Source organism: Anomaloglossus baeobatrachus, chromosome 12 (genome assembly GCF_048569485.1).
Source record: "Anomaloglossus baeobatrachus isolate aAnoBae1 chromosome 12, aAnoBae1.hap1, whole genome shotgun sequence".
NCBI lineage: Eukaryota > Metazoa > Chordata > Amphibia > Anura > Aromobatidae > Anomaloglossus > Anomaloglossus baeobatrachus.
The window spans coordinates 55,174,893-55,191,812 of NC_134364.1; the positions used below are offsets into that span (position 1 = coordinate 55,174,893).

Genomic DNA, 16,920 nt, shown 5'->3' on the forward strand with positions numbered 1-16,920 from the left:
GTACACATGAAGGGCCATTGCAGACATCTGTATTACCTGTACACACGTAAAGGGCCATTGCAGACATCTGTATTACCTGTACACATGTAAAGGGCCATTGCAGACATCTGTATTACCTGTACACACGTAAAGGGCCATTGCAGACATCTGTATTACCTGTACACATGTAAAGGGCCATTGCAGACATCTGTATTACCTGTACACATGTAAAGGGCCATTGCAGACATCTGTATTACCTGTACACATGTAAAGGGCCATTGCAGACATCTGTATTACCTGTACACATGTAAAGGGCCATTGCAGACATCTGTATTACCTGTACACATGTAAAGGGCCATTGCAGACATCTGTATTACCTGTACACATGTAAAGGGCCATTGCAGACATCTGTATTACCTGTACACATGTAAAGGGCCATTGCAGACATCTGTATTACCTGTACACATGTAAAGGGCCATTGCAGACATCTGTATTACCTGTACACATGTAAAGGGCCATTGCAGACATCTGTATTACCTGTACACATGTAAAGGGCCATTGCAGACATCTGTATTACCTGTACACATGTAAAGGGCCATTGCAGACATCTGTATTACCTGTACACATGTAAAGGGCCATTGCAGACATCTGTATTACCTGTACACATGTAAAGGGCCATTGCAGACATCTGTATTACCTGTACACATGTAAAGGGCCATTGCAGACATCTGTATTACCTGTACACATGTAAAGGGCCATTGCAGACATCTGTATTACCTGTACACATGTAAAGGGCCATTGCAGACATCTGTATTACCTGTGCACACGTAAAGGACCATTGCAGACATCTGTATTACCTGTACACATGAAGGGCCATTGCAGACATCTGTATTACCTGTACACATGTAAAGGGCCATTGCAGACATCTGTATTACCTGTACACATGTAAAGGGCCATTGCAGACATCTGTATTACCTGTACACATGTAAAGGGCCATTGCAGACATCTGTATTACCTGTACACATGTAAAGGGCCATTGCAGACATCTGTATTACCTGTACACATGTAAAGGGCCATTGCAGACATCTGTATTACCTGTGCACATGTAAAGGACCATTGCAGACATCTGTATTACCTGTACACATGTAAAGGGCCATTGCAGACATCTGTATTACCTGTACACATGTAAAGGGCCATTGCAGACATCTGTATTACCTGTACACATGTAAAGGGCCATTGCAGACATCTGTATTACCTGTACACACGTAAAGGGCCATTGCAGACATCTGTATTACCTGTACACATGTAAAGGGCCATTGCAGACATCTGTATTACCTGTGCACATGTAAAGGACCATTCCAGACATCTGTATTACCTGTACACATGTAAAGGGCCATTGCAGACATCTGTATTACCTGTACACATGTAAAGGGCCATTGCAGACATCTGTATTACCTGTACACATGAAGGACCATTGCAGACATCTGTATTACCTGTACACATGAAGGACCATTGCAGACATCTGTATTACCTGTACACATGAAGGGCCATTGCAGACATCTGTATTACCTGTACACATGTAAAGGGCCATTGCAGACATCTGTATTACCTGTACACATGTAAAGGGCCATTGCAGACATCTGTATTACCTGTACACATGTAAAGGACCATTGCAGACATCTGTATTACCTGTGCACATGTAAAGGGCCATTGCAGACATCTGTATTACCTGTACACACATGTAAAGGGCCATTGCAGACATCTGTATTACCTGTACACATGTAAAGGGCCATTCCAGACATCTGTATTACCTGTACACATGTAAAGGACCATTCCAGACATCTGTATTACCTGTGCACATGTAAAAGGACCATTCCAGATATCTGTATTACCTGTGCACATGTAAAGGACCATTCCAGACATCTGTATTACCTGTACACATGAAGGACCATTGCAGACATCTGTATTACCTGTACACATGAAGGGCCATTGCAGACATCTGTATTACCTGTACACATGTAAAGGGCGATTGCAGACATCTGTATTACCTGTACACATGTAAAGGGCCATTGCAGACATCTGTATTACCTGTACACATGTAAAGGACCATTCCAGACATCTGTATTACCTGTACACATGTAAAGGGCCATTGCAGACATCTGTATTACCTGTACACATGTAAAGGGCCATTGCAGACATCTGTATTACCTGTACACATGAAGAGCCATTGCAGACATCTGTATTACCTGTACACATGTAAAGGGCCATTGCAGACATCTGTATTACCTGTACACACATGTAAAGGGCCATTGCAGACATCTGTATTACCTGTACACATGTAAAGGGCCATTGCAGACATCTGTATTACCTGTACACATGTAAAGGACCATTCCAGACATCTGTATTACCTGTGCACATGTAAAGGACCATTCCAGACATCTGTATTACCTGTACACATGTAAAGGACCATTCCAGACATCTGTATTACCTGTACACATGTAAAGGGCCATTGCAGACATCTGTATTACCTGTACACATGTAAAGGACCATTGCAGACATCTGTATTACCTGTACACATGTAAAGGGCCATTGCAGACATCTGTATTACCTGTGCACATGTAAAGGACCATTGCAGACATCTGTATTACCTGTACACATGAAGGGCCATTGCAGACATCTGTATTACCTGTACACATGAAGGGCCATTGCAGACATCTGTATTACCTGTACACATGAAGGGCCATTGCAGACATCTGTATTACCTGTACACACGTAAAGGGCCATTGCAGACATCTGTATTACCTGTACACATGAAGGGCCATTGCAGACATCTGTATTACCTGTACACACGTAAAGGGCCATTGCAGACATCTGTATTACCTGTACACATGTAAAGGGCCATTGCAGACATCTGTATTACCTGTACACATGTAAAGGACCATTGCAGACATCTGTATTACCTGTACACATGTAAAGGACCATTGCAGACATCTGTATTACCTGTACACATGTAAAGGACCATTGCAGACATCTGTATTACCTGTACACATGTAAAGGGCCATTGCAGACATCTGTATTACCTGTACACATGTAAAGGGCCATTCCAGACATCTGTATTACCTGTACACATGTAAAGGGCCATTGCAGACATCTGTATTACCTGTACACATGTAAAGGGCCATTCCAGACATCTGTATTACCTGTACACATGTAAAGGGCCATTGCAGACATCTGTATTACCTGTACACATGTAAAGGGCCATTGCAGACATCTGTATTACCTGTACACATGTAAAGGGCCATTGCAGACATCTGTATTACCTGTACACATGTAAAGGGCCATTGCAGACATCTGTATTACCTGTACACATGTAAAGGGCCATTCCAGACATCTGTATTACCTGTACACATGTAAAGGGCCATTGCAGACATCTGTATTACCTGTACACATGTAAAGGGCCATTCCAGACATCTGTATTACCTGTACACACGTAAAGGGCCATTGCAGACATCTGTATTACCTGTACACACGTAAAGGGCCATTCCAGACATCTGTATTACCTGTACACATGTAAAGGACCATTGCAGACATCTGTATTACCTGTACACATGAAGGGCCATTGCAGACATCTGTATTACCTGTACACACGTAAAGGGCCATTGCAGACATCTGTATTACCTGTACACATGTAAAGGGCCATTGCAGACATCTGTATTACCTGTACACATGTAAAGGACCATTGCAGCCATCTGTATTACCTGTGCACATGTAAAGGACCATTGCAGACATCTGTATTACCTGTACACATGTAAAGGGCCATTCCAGACATCTGTATTACCTGTACACACGTAAAGGGCCATTGCAGACATCTGTATTACCTGTACACACGTAAAGGGCCATTGCAGACATCTGTATTACCTGTACACATGTAAAGGGCCATTCCAGACATCTGTATTACCTGTACACACGTAAAGGGCCATTGCAGACATCTGTATTACCTGTACACACGTAAAGGGCCATTGCAGACATCTGTATTACCTGTACACATGTAAAGGGCCATTGCAGACATCTGTATTACCTGTACACATGTAAAGGGCCATTGCAGACATCTGTATTACCTGTACACATGAAGGGCCATTGCAGACATCTGTATTACCTGTACACATGTAAAGGGCCATTGCAGACATCTGTATTACCTGTACACACATGTAAAGGGCCATTGCAGACATCTGTATTACCTGTACACATGTAAAGGGCCATTGCAGACATCTGTATTACCTGTACACATGTAAAGGGCCATTGCAGACATCTGTATTACCTGTACACATGTAAAGGACCATTCCAGACATCTGTATTACCTGTGCACATGTAAAGGACCATTCCAGACATCTGTATTACCTGTACACATGTAAAGGGCCATTGCAGACATCTGTATTACCTGTACACATGTAAAGGACCATTGCAGACATCTGTATTACCTGTACACATGTAAAGGGCCATTGCAGACATCTGTATTACCTGTGCACATGTAAAGGACCATTGCAGACATCTGTATTACCTGTACACATGAAGGGCCATTGCAGACATCTGTATTACCTGTACACATGAAGGGCCATTGCAGACATCTGTATTACCTGTACACATGTAAAGGACCATTGCAGACATCTGTATTACCTGTACACATGAAGGGCCATTGCAGACATCTGTATTACCTGTACACACGTAAAGGGCCATTGCAGACATCTGTATTACCTGTACACATGTAAAGGGCCATTGCAGACATCTGTATTACCTGTACACATGTAAAGGACCATTGCAGCCATCTGTATTACCTGTGCACATGTAAAGGACCATTGCAGACATCTGTATTACCTGTACACATGTAAAGGGCCATTCCAGACATCTGTATTACCTGTACACACGTAAAGGGCCATTGCAGACATCTGTATTACCTGTACACACGTAAAGGGCCATTGCAGACATCTGTATTACCTGTACACATGTAAAGGGCCATTCCAGACATCTGTATTACCTGTACACATGTAAAGGGCCATTCCAGACATCTGTATTACCTGTACACATGTAAAGGGCCATTGCAGACATCTGTATTACCTGTACACATGTAAAGGGCCATTCCAGACATCTGTATTACCTGTACACATGTAAAGGGCCATTCCAGACATCTGTATTACCTGTACACATGTAAAGGGCCATTCCAGACATCTGTATTACCTGTGCACATGTAAAGGGCCATTGCAGACATCTGTATTACCTGTGCACATGTAAAGGACCATTGCAGACATCTGTATTACCTGTACACATGTAAAGGGCCATTCCAGACATCTGTATTACCTGTACACATGAAGGGCCATTGCAGACATCTGTATTACCTGTACACATGTAAAGGGCCATTGCAGACATCTGTATTACCTGTACACACGTAAAGGGCCATTGCAGACATCTGTATTACCTGTACACATGTAAAGGGCCATTGCAGACATCTGTATTACCTGTACACACGTAAAGGGCCATTGCAGACATCTGTATTACCTGTACACACGTAAAGGGCCATTGCAGACATCTGTATTACCTGTACACACGTAAAGGGCCATTGCAGACATCTGTATTACCTGTACACATGTAAAGGGCCATTGCAGACATCTGTATTACCTGTACACATGTAAAGGGCCATTGCAGACATCTGTATTACCTGTACACATGTAAAGGGCCATTGCAGACATCTGTATTACCTGTACACATGTAAAGGGCCATTGCAGACATCTGTATTACCTGTACACACATGTAAAGGGCCATTGCAGACATCTGTATTACCTGTACACATGTAAAGGGCCATTGCAGACATCTGTATTACCTGTACACATGTAAAGGGCCATTGCAGACATCTGTATTACCTGTACACATGTAAAGGGCCATTGCAGACATCTGTATTACCTGTGCACATGTAAAGGGCCATTGCAGACATCTGTATTACCTGTACACATGTAAAGGGCCATTGCAGACATCTGTATTACCTGTACACATGTAAAGGGCCATTCCAGACATCTGTATTACCTGTACACACGTAAAGGGCTATTGCAGACATCTGTATTACCTGTACACATGTAAAGGGCCATTCCAGACATCTGTATTACCTGTACACACGTAAAGGGCCATTGCAGACATCTGTATTACCTGTACACACGTAAAGGGCCATTGCAGACATCTGTATTACCTGTACACATGTAAAGGGCCATTGCAGACATCTGTATTACCTGTGCACATGTAAAGGGCCATTGCAGACATCTGTATTACCTGTACACACATGTAAAGGGCCATTGCAGACATCTGTATTACCTGTACACATGTTAAGGGCCATTGCAGACATCTGTATTACCTGTGCACATGTAAAGGGCCATTGCAGACATCTGTATTACCTGTACACATGTTAAGGGCCATTGCAGACATCTGTATTACCTGTACACACGTAAAGGGCCATTGCAGACATCTGTATTACCTGTACACATGTAAAGGGCCATTGCAGACATCTGTATTACCTGTACACATGTAAAGGGCCATTCCAGACATCTGTATTACCTGTACACATGTAAAGGGCCATTGCAGACATCTGTATTACCTGTACACATGTAAAGGGCCATTCCAGACATCTGTATTACCTGTACACATGTAAAGGGCCATTGCAGACATCTGTATTACCTGTACATATGTAAAGGACCATTGCAGACATCTGAAAAGTTACCTGTACACATGTAAAAGGTCATTCGTTACATCTGAGAAGTTATTACCTGTACAAAGGATACGGGGATCGGTGGGGGTCCGACTGCCTGTACAACCACAGATCGCAAAAACAGGGCTCTGAAATGCTCAACGGAAGTGTTGTACTTAGCCAACTGCAGCAGGGATATAAGCATACTTCAAATCTGCTCTGGTACATTTTTGAGCCCCATTTTTAGGACTGGGGCGGGTCTCAGTTGTCGGACCCCAATTGATCAGTAAAGGTATCTCATATGCTTGGGATTTTTTTAATGAACAACTCTTAAAAATGCATTTCTGTTTTAGTTCCAAGGGCCAATATATCACTGACTGCATTACCTGTAATTCCCCCTGACACTACTATTAGGGTGTGTTGACCATTAGATTTGTATGCAGGTTTTTTATGCTGTCTAGGAAAGGACCAGAAGTCCTGAATTAACTCTTAAGCCCCAGTACACATTGGATGGCTATTGGCCAAATGCTGATTACACACAGACGGCTGCTGTCAGCAGCTTACCCCCGAGAACACATTGATCAGGAGTCCAAAATCAGACATGCCCAACTGACACTGTCCCCAGCAATCAGCCGGCGGGCGTCCCCATACACAGTGTGCTGGCCGAGCCCGTCCACACCAGTGACCAAAACCAACAGTCTAGCAGTTCCCGGCTGCACCTTGTGTAAATGCGGGGGAGAGATTACTGTAGGTTTCGGAGTGGGCTCTATTAGCAGCAGTTTCTGCCTGGGCTCCTGGTCATTTACAGATAATGCAGTCCTCCAATATATAAGCCAATTACCTCTACAATAATCAGAAAAGCTTTAGGTTTGGAACAGAAAAAAAGCGTTAGTGGAAAGAGCAGATTAAAAGTGAACGTTTGTGCGCCCCGACAATGATTGTAAAAGGGGGGGGGGCGAAATATGAACATGGATCGCTCATACCTGCCATGGCTCCATTAACCCCTTAAGGACTGGGTGATTGTGTTTTTGTCTTTTTCTTTCCCTTCTTCCACCAGCCATCACTTTTGCCTCAACATCGCCGTACGAGGGTTTGAGGTTTCTGTGATCCTCCTAAATTTCATTCTCTGTTATCCCTAGGAAACCCCCAGATTGGGATGGGGAGGTGTGACATCACACACAGGAGAGCAGATTCTGCCCACTTTACTGCAGCTGTAATCCAGGCTAATTCTACAGTAGGATTTCTGCAGGATTTCAGCAGCTGCTCCCACTAGTGTTTAACAGTGGAAAATATCAAACTTTTAAATTTTTCTATATTTTGCGCAATTAAAAACATATTTAAACAAAACATTAAATCTTTACATTTTTTTCAGTTATTGAATTTTTTTTTTTTTTTTGGATGACACCTTCCCTTTATGGCATGAAAAAAAAAAAATCCTACTACACCCAGAGAGAAAAGAAAACAAAAGGCACACCCAATCGGCAACCAAGGGTGGGAGCTGTGTACCTCAATGAAGACTGCGAGAGACAGAATTTACGGTGAGTACCAAAAATCTATATTTATTGTACATCTAATTGGGGGACACAGAACCATGGGATGTCAAAGTGATCCCTAGGGTGGGAATGAAAACCAAATATACTGTTACCGCAAACGTTTCCCACTTCTGCCCAAGATGGCGGCTGGGCAACTGTCTAGAGGATTTTTCTGCCAAGATTGGTGTCTGCAGAGTGAAGGTGCGGACCTAGTGAAACTTATAAAGGTATGCACCCATAATCTAGTAGTTCCTCTACATAGTTACAGAACTGAGACCTAGTGAAGAACGGCCTAGGAGGCTCTTAACGCCCAAGCAGAGACCCGTAAATGGGGGAACACTGCCACCTGCCCTATAAACCTCACTAATGGTTAAATTAATCAGCGAGCTATGGTCACCCTACAGATGATCGGACCCCCTGCAGAGAATACCAGGATGACCCACAAGACTTCCATACGAGGCTGTGAGACAGGCAGAGCTACATAGTTCAGACTAAGTCAGACTATTCGAGAAGGAGAAGAGCTTCAAAGTACCTAAAGGAAGGAGAGCAATCAACGTATTAACGTGAAAAGGTGGAGAAGTCAACTAAGGGGAAAGGAGGGCGCCGAACACCAGAACCCATCATCCTGGAGAATGAGAGAAAAAATACTAAACTAGACGAACTGGAGCGATCTCTCTGCTCCGCACAAAAAAGGGGGAGGAACAAAGGGCTGCCGATCCTATAGGGGTCTACCGGATCCTGGAGAATAAGGTGCCACGATAGACAATAGTTGCAGTGACGATGCGTGGCCCATTAAGATACAAAATATGGCCATAAGTCTTCACCTTTATTAGACTCCACAGAATGACTAACAAGCTGTTTTCTCGGCTCTGGATAGGAGCCTTACCTTCACAGTCACAAACCAGGACAATGAACCACCGGCAAACTTGGCCCCCGCTGAGACAAGGCTACAGCGTCCTCAGGACTGTAGAGCATGAGTGATGACACCGAGCAGGATTCCAGAAGTGTGAATCGCCCCGGACTGAACCTCTGAAAAAGCTGCGTTTACCAAGAGGGAACCAGGGTGGTCAAGCAGACCCAATCCAAGGCTTTTTGGACAAACTGCCATCTGCCATACAGATGCAGTCCAGCTGGTGGGTGCGACACTGGGCAGAGGTAACAGTACTAAGGGTGATAGAAGCCCTAGACCAGAGGTCTCAAACATGCGGCCCTTGACGCTGCTTGTTGCGGCCCGCAGACACCTAGACCCCGTGACGATAGCGGCCTGGTACACAACAGAGCCGCCATCAGCACTTTCCTTCCGGCGAGTATAATTTGCAGCACCGCGCAGAGAAACACGTCTCTACACAGCTTTACTAATGGCAGCTGCTGCCAGCCAATCATAGGCAGCAGCAAAAGCGAGTGTATTCTGATTGGCCAGTACGACTGCCACTAGTAAAGTTGTAAGGAGAGCAGTACCATAAATTGCTCCCCAAGAGCAAAACGCTGATGGTGGCGACCCCGTGTACCAGACAGCAATCATCACGGCCCTCATGGGGTCTAGGTGCCTGCTGGCTGCAAGACGCAGGTAAGGAGGACACCGAGGGAACAGAGGAAAGGTGAGAATTTATTTATTTTTATGTGAACATCATAACAGGACATTACTACAGGGAGGGGGGGGGGGGGGGGGGGGACACACACACGACACACAATACGGGCACGCTACCCCAAGGGGACAATACGGGCACGCTACCCCAAGGGGACAATACGGGCACGCTACCCCAAGGGGACAATACGGGCACGCTACCCCAAGGGGACAATACGGGCACGCTACCCCAAGGGGACAATACGGGCACGCTACCCCAAGGGGACAATACGGGCACGCTACCCCAAGGGGACAATACGGGCACGTTAGCCCAAGGGGACAATACGGGCACGTTAGCCCAAGGGGACAATACGGGCACGTTAGCCCAAGGGGACAATACGGGCACGTTAGCCCAAGGGGACAATACGGGCACGTTAGCCCAAGGGGACAATACGGGCACTTTACCCCAAGGGGACAATACGGGCACATTACCCCAAGGGGACAATACGGGCACATTACCCCAAGGGGACAATACGGGCACATTACCCCAAGGGGACAATACGGGCACATTACCCCAAGGGGACAATACGGGCACATTACCCCAAGGGGACAATACGGGCACATTACCCCAAGGGGACAATACGGGCACATTACCCCAAGGGGACAATACGGGCACATTACCACACGGGGACAATACGGGCACATTACCATAAAGGCACAATACGGGCACATTACCCCAAGGGGACAATACGGGCACATTACCCCAAGGGGACAATACGGGCACATTACCCCAAGGGGACAATACGGGCACATTACCCCAAGGGGACAATACGGGCACATTACCCCAAGGGGACAATACGGGCACATTACCCCAAGGGGACAATACGGGCACATTACCACACGGGGACAATACGGGCACATTACCATAAAGGCACAATACGGGCACATTACCCCAAGGGGACAATACGGGCACATTACCCCAAGGGGACAATACGGGCACATTACCCCAAGGGGACAATACGGGCACATTACCCCAAGGGGACAATAGGGGCACATTACCCCAAGGGGACAATAGGGGCACATTACCCCAAGGGGACAATACAGGCACATTACCACACGGGGACAATACGGGCACATTACCCCAAGGGGACAATACAGGCACATTACCATAAAGGCACAATACGGGCACATTACCCCAAGGGGACAATACGGGCACATTACCCCAAGGGGACAATAGGGGCACATTACCCCAAGGGGACAATAGGGGCACATTACCCCAAGGGGACAATAGGGGCACATTACCCCAAGGGGACAATAGGGGCACATTACCCCAAGGGGACAATAGGGGCACATTACCCCAAGGGGACAATACGGGCACATTACCCCAAGGGGACAATACGGGCACATTACCCCAAGGGGACAATACGGGCACATTACCACACGGGGACAATACGGGCACATTACCACACGGGGACAATACGGGCACATTACCATAAAGGCACAATACGGGCACATTACCACAAGGGCACAATACGGGCACAATACGGGCACATTACCACAAGGGGACAATAAGGGCACATTACCACACGGGGACAATACGGCCACATTACCATAAAGGCACAATACGGGCACATTACCACAAGGGCACAATATGGGCACATTACCACAAGGGGACAATAAGGGCACATTACCACACGGGGACAATACAGGCACATTACCATAAAGGCACAATATGGGCACATTACCACAAGGGCACAATATGGGCATATCACAGGGGACAATATGGACACATTACTACAGAGGACAATATGGGCACATTACTACAGGATAGGGACATTACTAAAAGATGAGAACCAGAATGGAAATATAACTACAAAATGTTGGCCAAAATTACTATATGGTGGTAATTGTAAAACGATATTACTTACAAGAAGGGGATAATGTTAAAAAAAAAAAAAAAAAAATCAAAATAAATGATTTTTTTTCCAATAAAAAGTATTTTTAATATATCAATTGAAATAAAAAAGTGCAAATTTATTCTAATAAACAAAAACATGTTTAAAAAACGTGATTGAAAAGGTGTATAGAAAAACATATGCGATCACTAAAAATGTCACTGGGTCCAACAAAGAATGTGGCCCACAAAATTTTTTTTTTTCCTATGTGTGGCCCTTATACTCGGCCAAGTTTGAGACCCCTGCCCTAGACAATAAGTCCACAACTGCAGACAAGGTGAGGGGAAAGGCACTGCCACATACTCAGGCCACGAGGTACCAGCAGTGCAATACGCGAAGGCTTGGTTCAAGGGAAACCCGACGCTGCATGAGATGCAAGCATATTAGGATAGACAAGAGTGCGCGGTCTGCTCTGAACTCTGGCTTTATGAGAGACAGAAGACACAGGGACTGATAGAAAGGCTAAAAGGGGCCCTGGCTAAAAGACCACCACCCTTGTACCTGACTACCGACAAGAGGATAAAGACTGGACACTTAGGAATACTTTGCACGTTGCGACATTGCTACTGCAATCTCGTCGGGGTCAAATCGAAAGTGACGCACATCCGGCGCCGGTAATGACATCGCAATGTGTAAAGCCTAGAAGCACCGATAAACGATCGCAAAAGCGTTGAAAATCGGTGATCTGTGTAGTGTCGGTCATTTCCATAATTTTGCTGCAGCGACAGGTATGATGTTGTTCCTCGTTCCTGCGGCAGCATACATCGCTGTGTGTGAAGCCGCAGGAGCAAGGAACATCTCCTTACCTCCGTCCTGCCTGCAATGAACAAGGAAGTAGGTGGGCGGGATGTTTACGTCCCGCTTATCTCCGCTTCTATTGGCCGCCTGCCGTCACTGTGATGCCGCACGACCCGCCCCCTTAGGAAGGAGGCGGGTCGCCGGCCAGAGCGACGTCGCAGGGCAGGTAAGTGCATGTGAAGCTGCCGTAGCGATAATGTTCGCTATGGCAGCTATCACAAGATATCGCATGTGCGATGGGGGCGGGGACTATCGTGCTCGGTATTGCTACAATCGGCTAGCGATGTCGCAACGTGCAAAGTGCCCCTTACAGTCTTTACTCTCCGCCGCTATGTGGGTGAAACAGAGGGCACTGTTACACCCAGTTAACCCATAAATCATCCACCTGAAAAAGAAAACAAAGAGAAACTGTTGACGCCTAACCTGCCTCCAAAAAAGGTCTCAGACCCAGACATCAGTTGCCTCCGACTGAAACTAGAGAAAACAGAGGGCCGGAGAGCGGCAGGCGAGGTCTAGAGAGCTGCAGAGGAATTATTCATTCTATGTAATACTAGTGTCAGCCTCCAGGTGGCAGCAGACTATCCCATGGTTCTGTGTCCCCCAATGAGAATGAGAAATAATCATTTGGAGGGTTTTTTGTCCCTAATTTCTAAGACCCGGTGGAGTCCTGTACTTTTTATATGATGTTTCGTTTTCACCACTTTTTATAACATTTTTTTGAGTGATAGCTGCGATAACTAAAAAACGTGAGCTGTAATGTGTTGAATTTTTTTGTATATGGGAAAAAGGTGGGAGTGATGAATACCTAATATAGTAGAAATATATATATCTATATATATCTATATATATCTATATATATCTATATATATCTATATATATCTATATATATCTATATATATCTATATATCTCTGACTCTCTCTATATATATTTTTAGTATTTTTTTTTCCCTTTTTAATAGTCTTAGGGGACTCGAACAGTCAATGGCTTTATTACCTGTGCATTACTATATTTGCCGTGACGTGGCGGGGTGGCTCAAGAAATTGCAATTTTTTGACAAAAATCTCAAAATTTTTATAATAAGTACAGTTTGGAATTTTTAGTGCTGAAGTGCACATTTAGTGCTGGCTTTTTGTTTTTCCTGTGCATTACTATAGTAGCATATTATTATAGCATGAGCTTTTTGTGGTCTGATCACACGTGGCAGACATTGGGGCCTTTAGATGGCTCCCAGTTCTATGGCAATCACCCTGCAATAGTGGGATCGTCCTGTTAAAGGGAACCTGTGAATGGATTTGTGCAGCCCAAACCACAGGGGGCATGACTCAGAGTCTGGGTGCAAAACTGAAGCCAGGTATATTTTTCAGTAAAACCCCCGCTGTTTCAGAGAAGATATAGTTTAAATATCTGGGAAGGGACATAGGAGAGAGACTAGACTAATCCAGAGCCGCCCCTGGTCAGCTTCTCCTAGTTCCACGCAAGTTGATTGACAGGTGTGTCAATAGTGTGACCTGTCAATCATCTGAGGAGAGCACTGAGAAGCCAGCCGGGTGCCGCACCGGACTAGTCCTTTCCTATAGCCCGCGACTGGCTCTTAATACTGGTTGTATGTGAAATGCTCTGGCATATACCTGGCTGCAATCGTGCATCTTGGCTATAATTCGTGCAGTGCTTTAGGCAGCACAAATAGACTGACAGCTTCTCAGTACATGCCACTGTCACACTTGACGGTGACATATAAAGGGTCAAACCGATGCAACGGATTGCAGCTCTGATCACATCAGTTACTGTCAGCTATGTAACACATCCAGGGGTAACGCACGTCCACCGGAATTGTACAGTGGCAGTCGTTAAGGGGTTAAGACCAGAAAACCATGGCATTAATGTGAACAAAGCCCAACACAGAATAAATAACACGTCAAGTCAATGCAGCACGGAAAACCACCAGAAGCTTTCAGTGCTACAGACAAGAAGAAGCTATAAAAAGTTACCGCTGGCGATCTGACTTGTAAGTGGCGGTCAGTTCATCGAACAAGGTGCTGTTCATCTCCATAAAGGCTTTCAACACGTTGTAGACGAGAGCGACGATCGCCCTGGGGGGAGAAGAAGGAGTTGTAGACTGTGAGGAGACAGATACAAGACACAGCAAACCGACCACACTATGGACTAGTACTGATAGTCATAAGCTTCCTGGCGATTCTGACAGTAAGGCTGGGGCCACAAGGACGGGATACAAGCTAAAACGGAACAGCCCAGCTGCCAGTAGGCGGGTGCAGGCTGCTGAGGAGCAGCTGGCAAGGTTGTAAGCCATAGGCTGTGTTCACATGTTGCTTTTTTTTTCTGCAGCCAAACCTCATCTCTTGGCAGTAAAACAGCTGCAGCCAAAAACACAGGATTTCATGACATTTCTGCTTCTCTAACGGTGTTTTTTCAGGATCCCAAAGACAGGTTTCCTTTCCTTGCAAGCATGCCCAACACAAGGTGATAGGCCACCAATACAAGACCTTTGTGGAACCATAAAACTTTTTTTTTTATTTTGTAATAAACGAGCAACTAGCTCAAATTGTTTGGGGGAGTTTTTGATGTATGAAAAAAAAAATAACTATTCTCAACAAAAAAAGCTGGTATCATGTAAGAGGTGTGGCCGTGAGTTCACATATTGGTAGGGCATTCAGTTAGTAGGGCATTGTTTACTTTCACACAACAGTAGGAAATTCAGTTATTAGGACATGGTTTAGTTTCACAGAATTGTAGGGCATTGTTTATTTTACACAATGGTAGGGCATTAAGTTAGTAGAGCATTGGTTAGTTTCACATTTGTAAGGCATTCAGTTAGGGTATTGTTTACTTTCATGCAACAGAGAGGCATTAAGTTAGTAGGGCATAGTTTACTTTCACATATTGGTAGGGCATTAAGTTTGTAGGGTATGATTTACTTTCACACAATGGTAGGGCACTCAGTAGGGCATTGGTTACTTTCACATATTGGTACAGCATTCAGCTAGTAGGGGATTGATTACGTTCACACAATAGTAGGGCATTAAGTTAGTAGTGCATGGTTTACTTTCACATATTGGTAGGCCATTTAGTTAGTAGGGCATTGTTTACTATCACACAACAGTAGGGCATTCAGTTATTAGAGCATGGTTTACTTTCATATATTTGTAGGACATGGTTTACTTTCACACAATAGTAGGGCATTAAGATAGTAGGGTATGATTTACTTTCACACAATGGTAGGACATTCAGTTATTAGAGCATGGTTTACTTTAACATATTGGTAGGATATTGTTTACTTTCATACAATAATAGGGCATTAAGTTAGTAGAGTATGATTTACTTTCACACAATGGTAGGGCATTCAGTTAGTAGGGCAATGGTTACTGTCACACAATGGTAGGCATTCAGTTAGTAGGGCAATGGTTACTTTCACATATTGGTAGGGCATTCAGTTAGAAGGGCATTGGATACTATCACAAATTGTTCGGGAATGGTTTAATGTAATTACCTTAAGTTGCAAAAACTGCTTGCTGTGTTTTTGCACTTACTCATTGCTTTCTATGGGGTGAAAAAAAACACTGCAAAAACGTTGGATTTAACATGCTGCAGTTTTCAAAAAAGCAGTTCTCCAGTTAAGAAAAAAAAAAAAAAAAGTGTGCATGATATTTCGGTAATCATATAGATTCTGATGTTACTTGCATAAAAAATTACATAAAAAAAATTAGGCAAAAAAAAAAAACCAAAGTGTGAACATAGCCTTGGTGTTAGCCTCCCCCACCGACAGCAGCAGTGTACACCCTGTGCCCCAATGAAGGGCCCAAGAAAGTGCATTATAATCAGGACAGCACAGTTCATTGTGACTTATGGCCCCCCCACCACTACCCAGTCATATATAGTAAATTCACACTCGCAGGTGATGATATGGCGACACAATGCTCTTCCTCCAATGCGTAATTCTAAAGCTACCAATGAAAGGAAAAAAAAACCAATATGTTTATTTCCACTTACGGATTCCAGTGTTCTTTAGAAATCCTGTACAGACTTGCAAACATTATGGGAAGGATGACATTGGAGTTTTCCTCTATTAAACTCATGATATATTCATTGTTCCAATAGTATAAAGCTCGCTCCGCCACCTGCAAGAAAGGAGAGGACAGATGTAGGAGCGACCGGGAAGAGAGCGTCGTGTGTGGGATGGATGATACGGGGTATATCTGCAGATGATAACACTTTGTACTAGTATTTGTGCTTCGGTTACACTGCTGATGATGACAATGCTGAGGCTTCATCCATTGGCGCCAGCTGATGTGGATTTACAACACTGATGCGATGCTAAACAGGGCGCACCAAGCAGCTTTAAATTTCTCACC

The 16,920-nt window shown here is 44.6% G+C and overlaps 1 protein-coding gene across 2 annotated transcripts in view; it reads right to left on the reverse strand.

The window, feature by feature from the left end:
- Positions 1–16,686, reverse strand: part of LOC142257760 (serine/threonine-protein phosphatase 2A 56 kDa regulatory subunit epsilon isoform-like) — an 18,941-nt gene extending 2,255 nt beyond the window's left edge. Inside the window, exons 1-2 of one of the 2 annotated variants that reach the window (XM_075329937.1) lie at positions 16,559–16,686; positions 14,557–14,643 (exon numbers count right to left, since the gene is read on the reverse strand). In XM_075329937.1, the coding sequence (XP_075186052.1) occupies positions 14,557–14,643; positions 16,559–16,644 (173 nt within the window). In that variant the 5' untranslated portion in view covers positions 16,645–16,686. Of the gene's footprint in view, positions 1–14,541; positions 14,644–16,558 lie in introns of both variants that reach the window. The other variant, XM_075329936.1, reaches the window with a different exon arrangement.
- Positions 16,687–16,920: the final 234 nt, after the last annotated feature.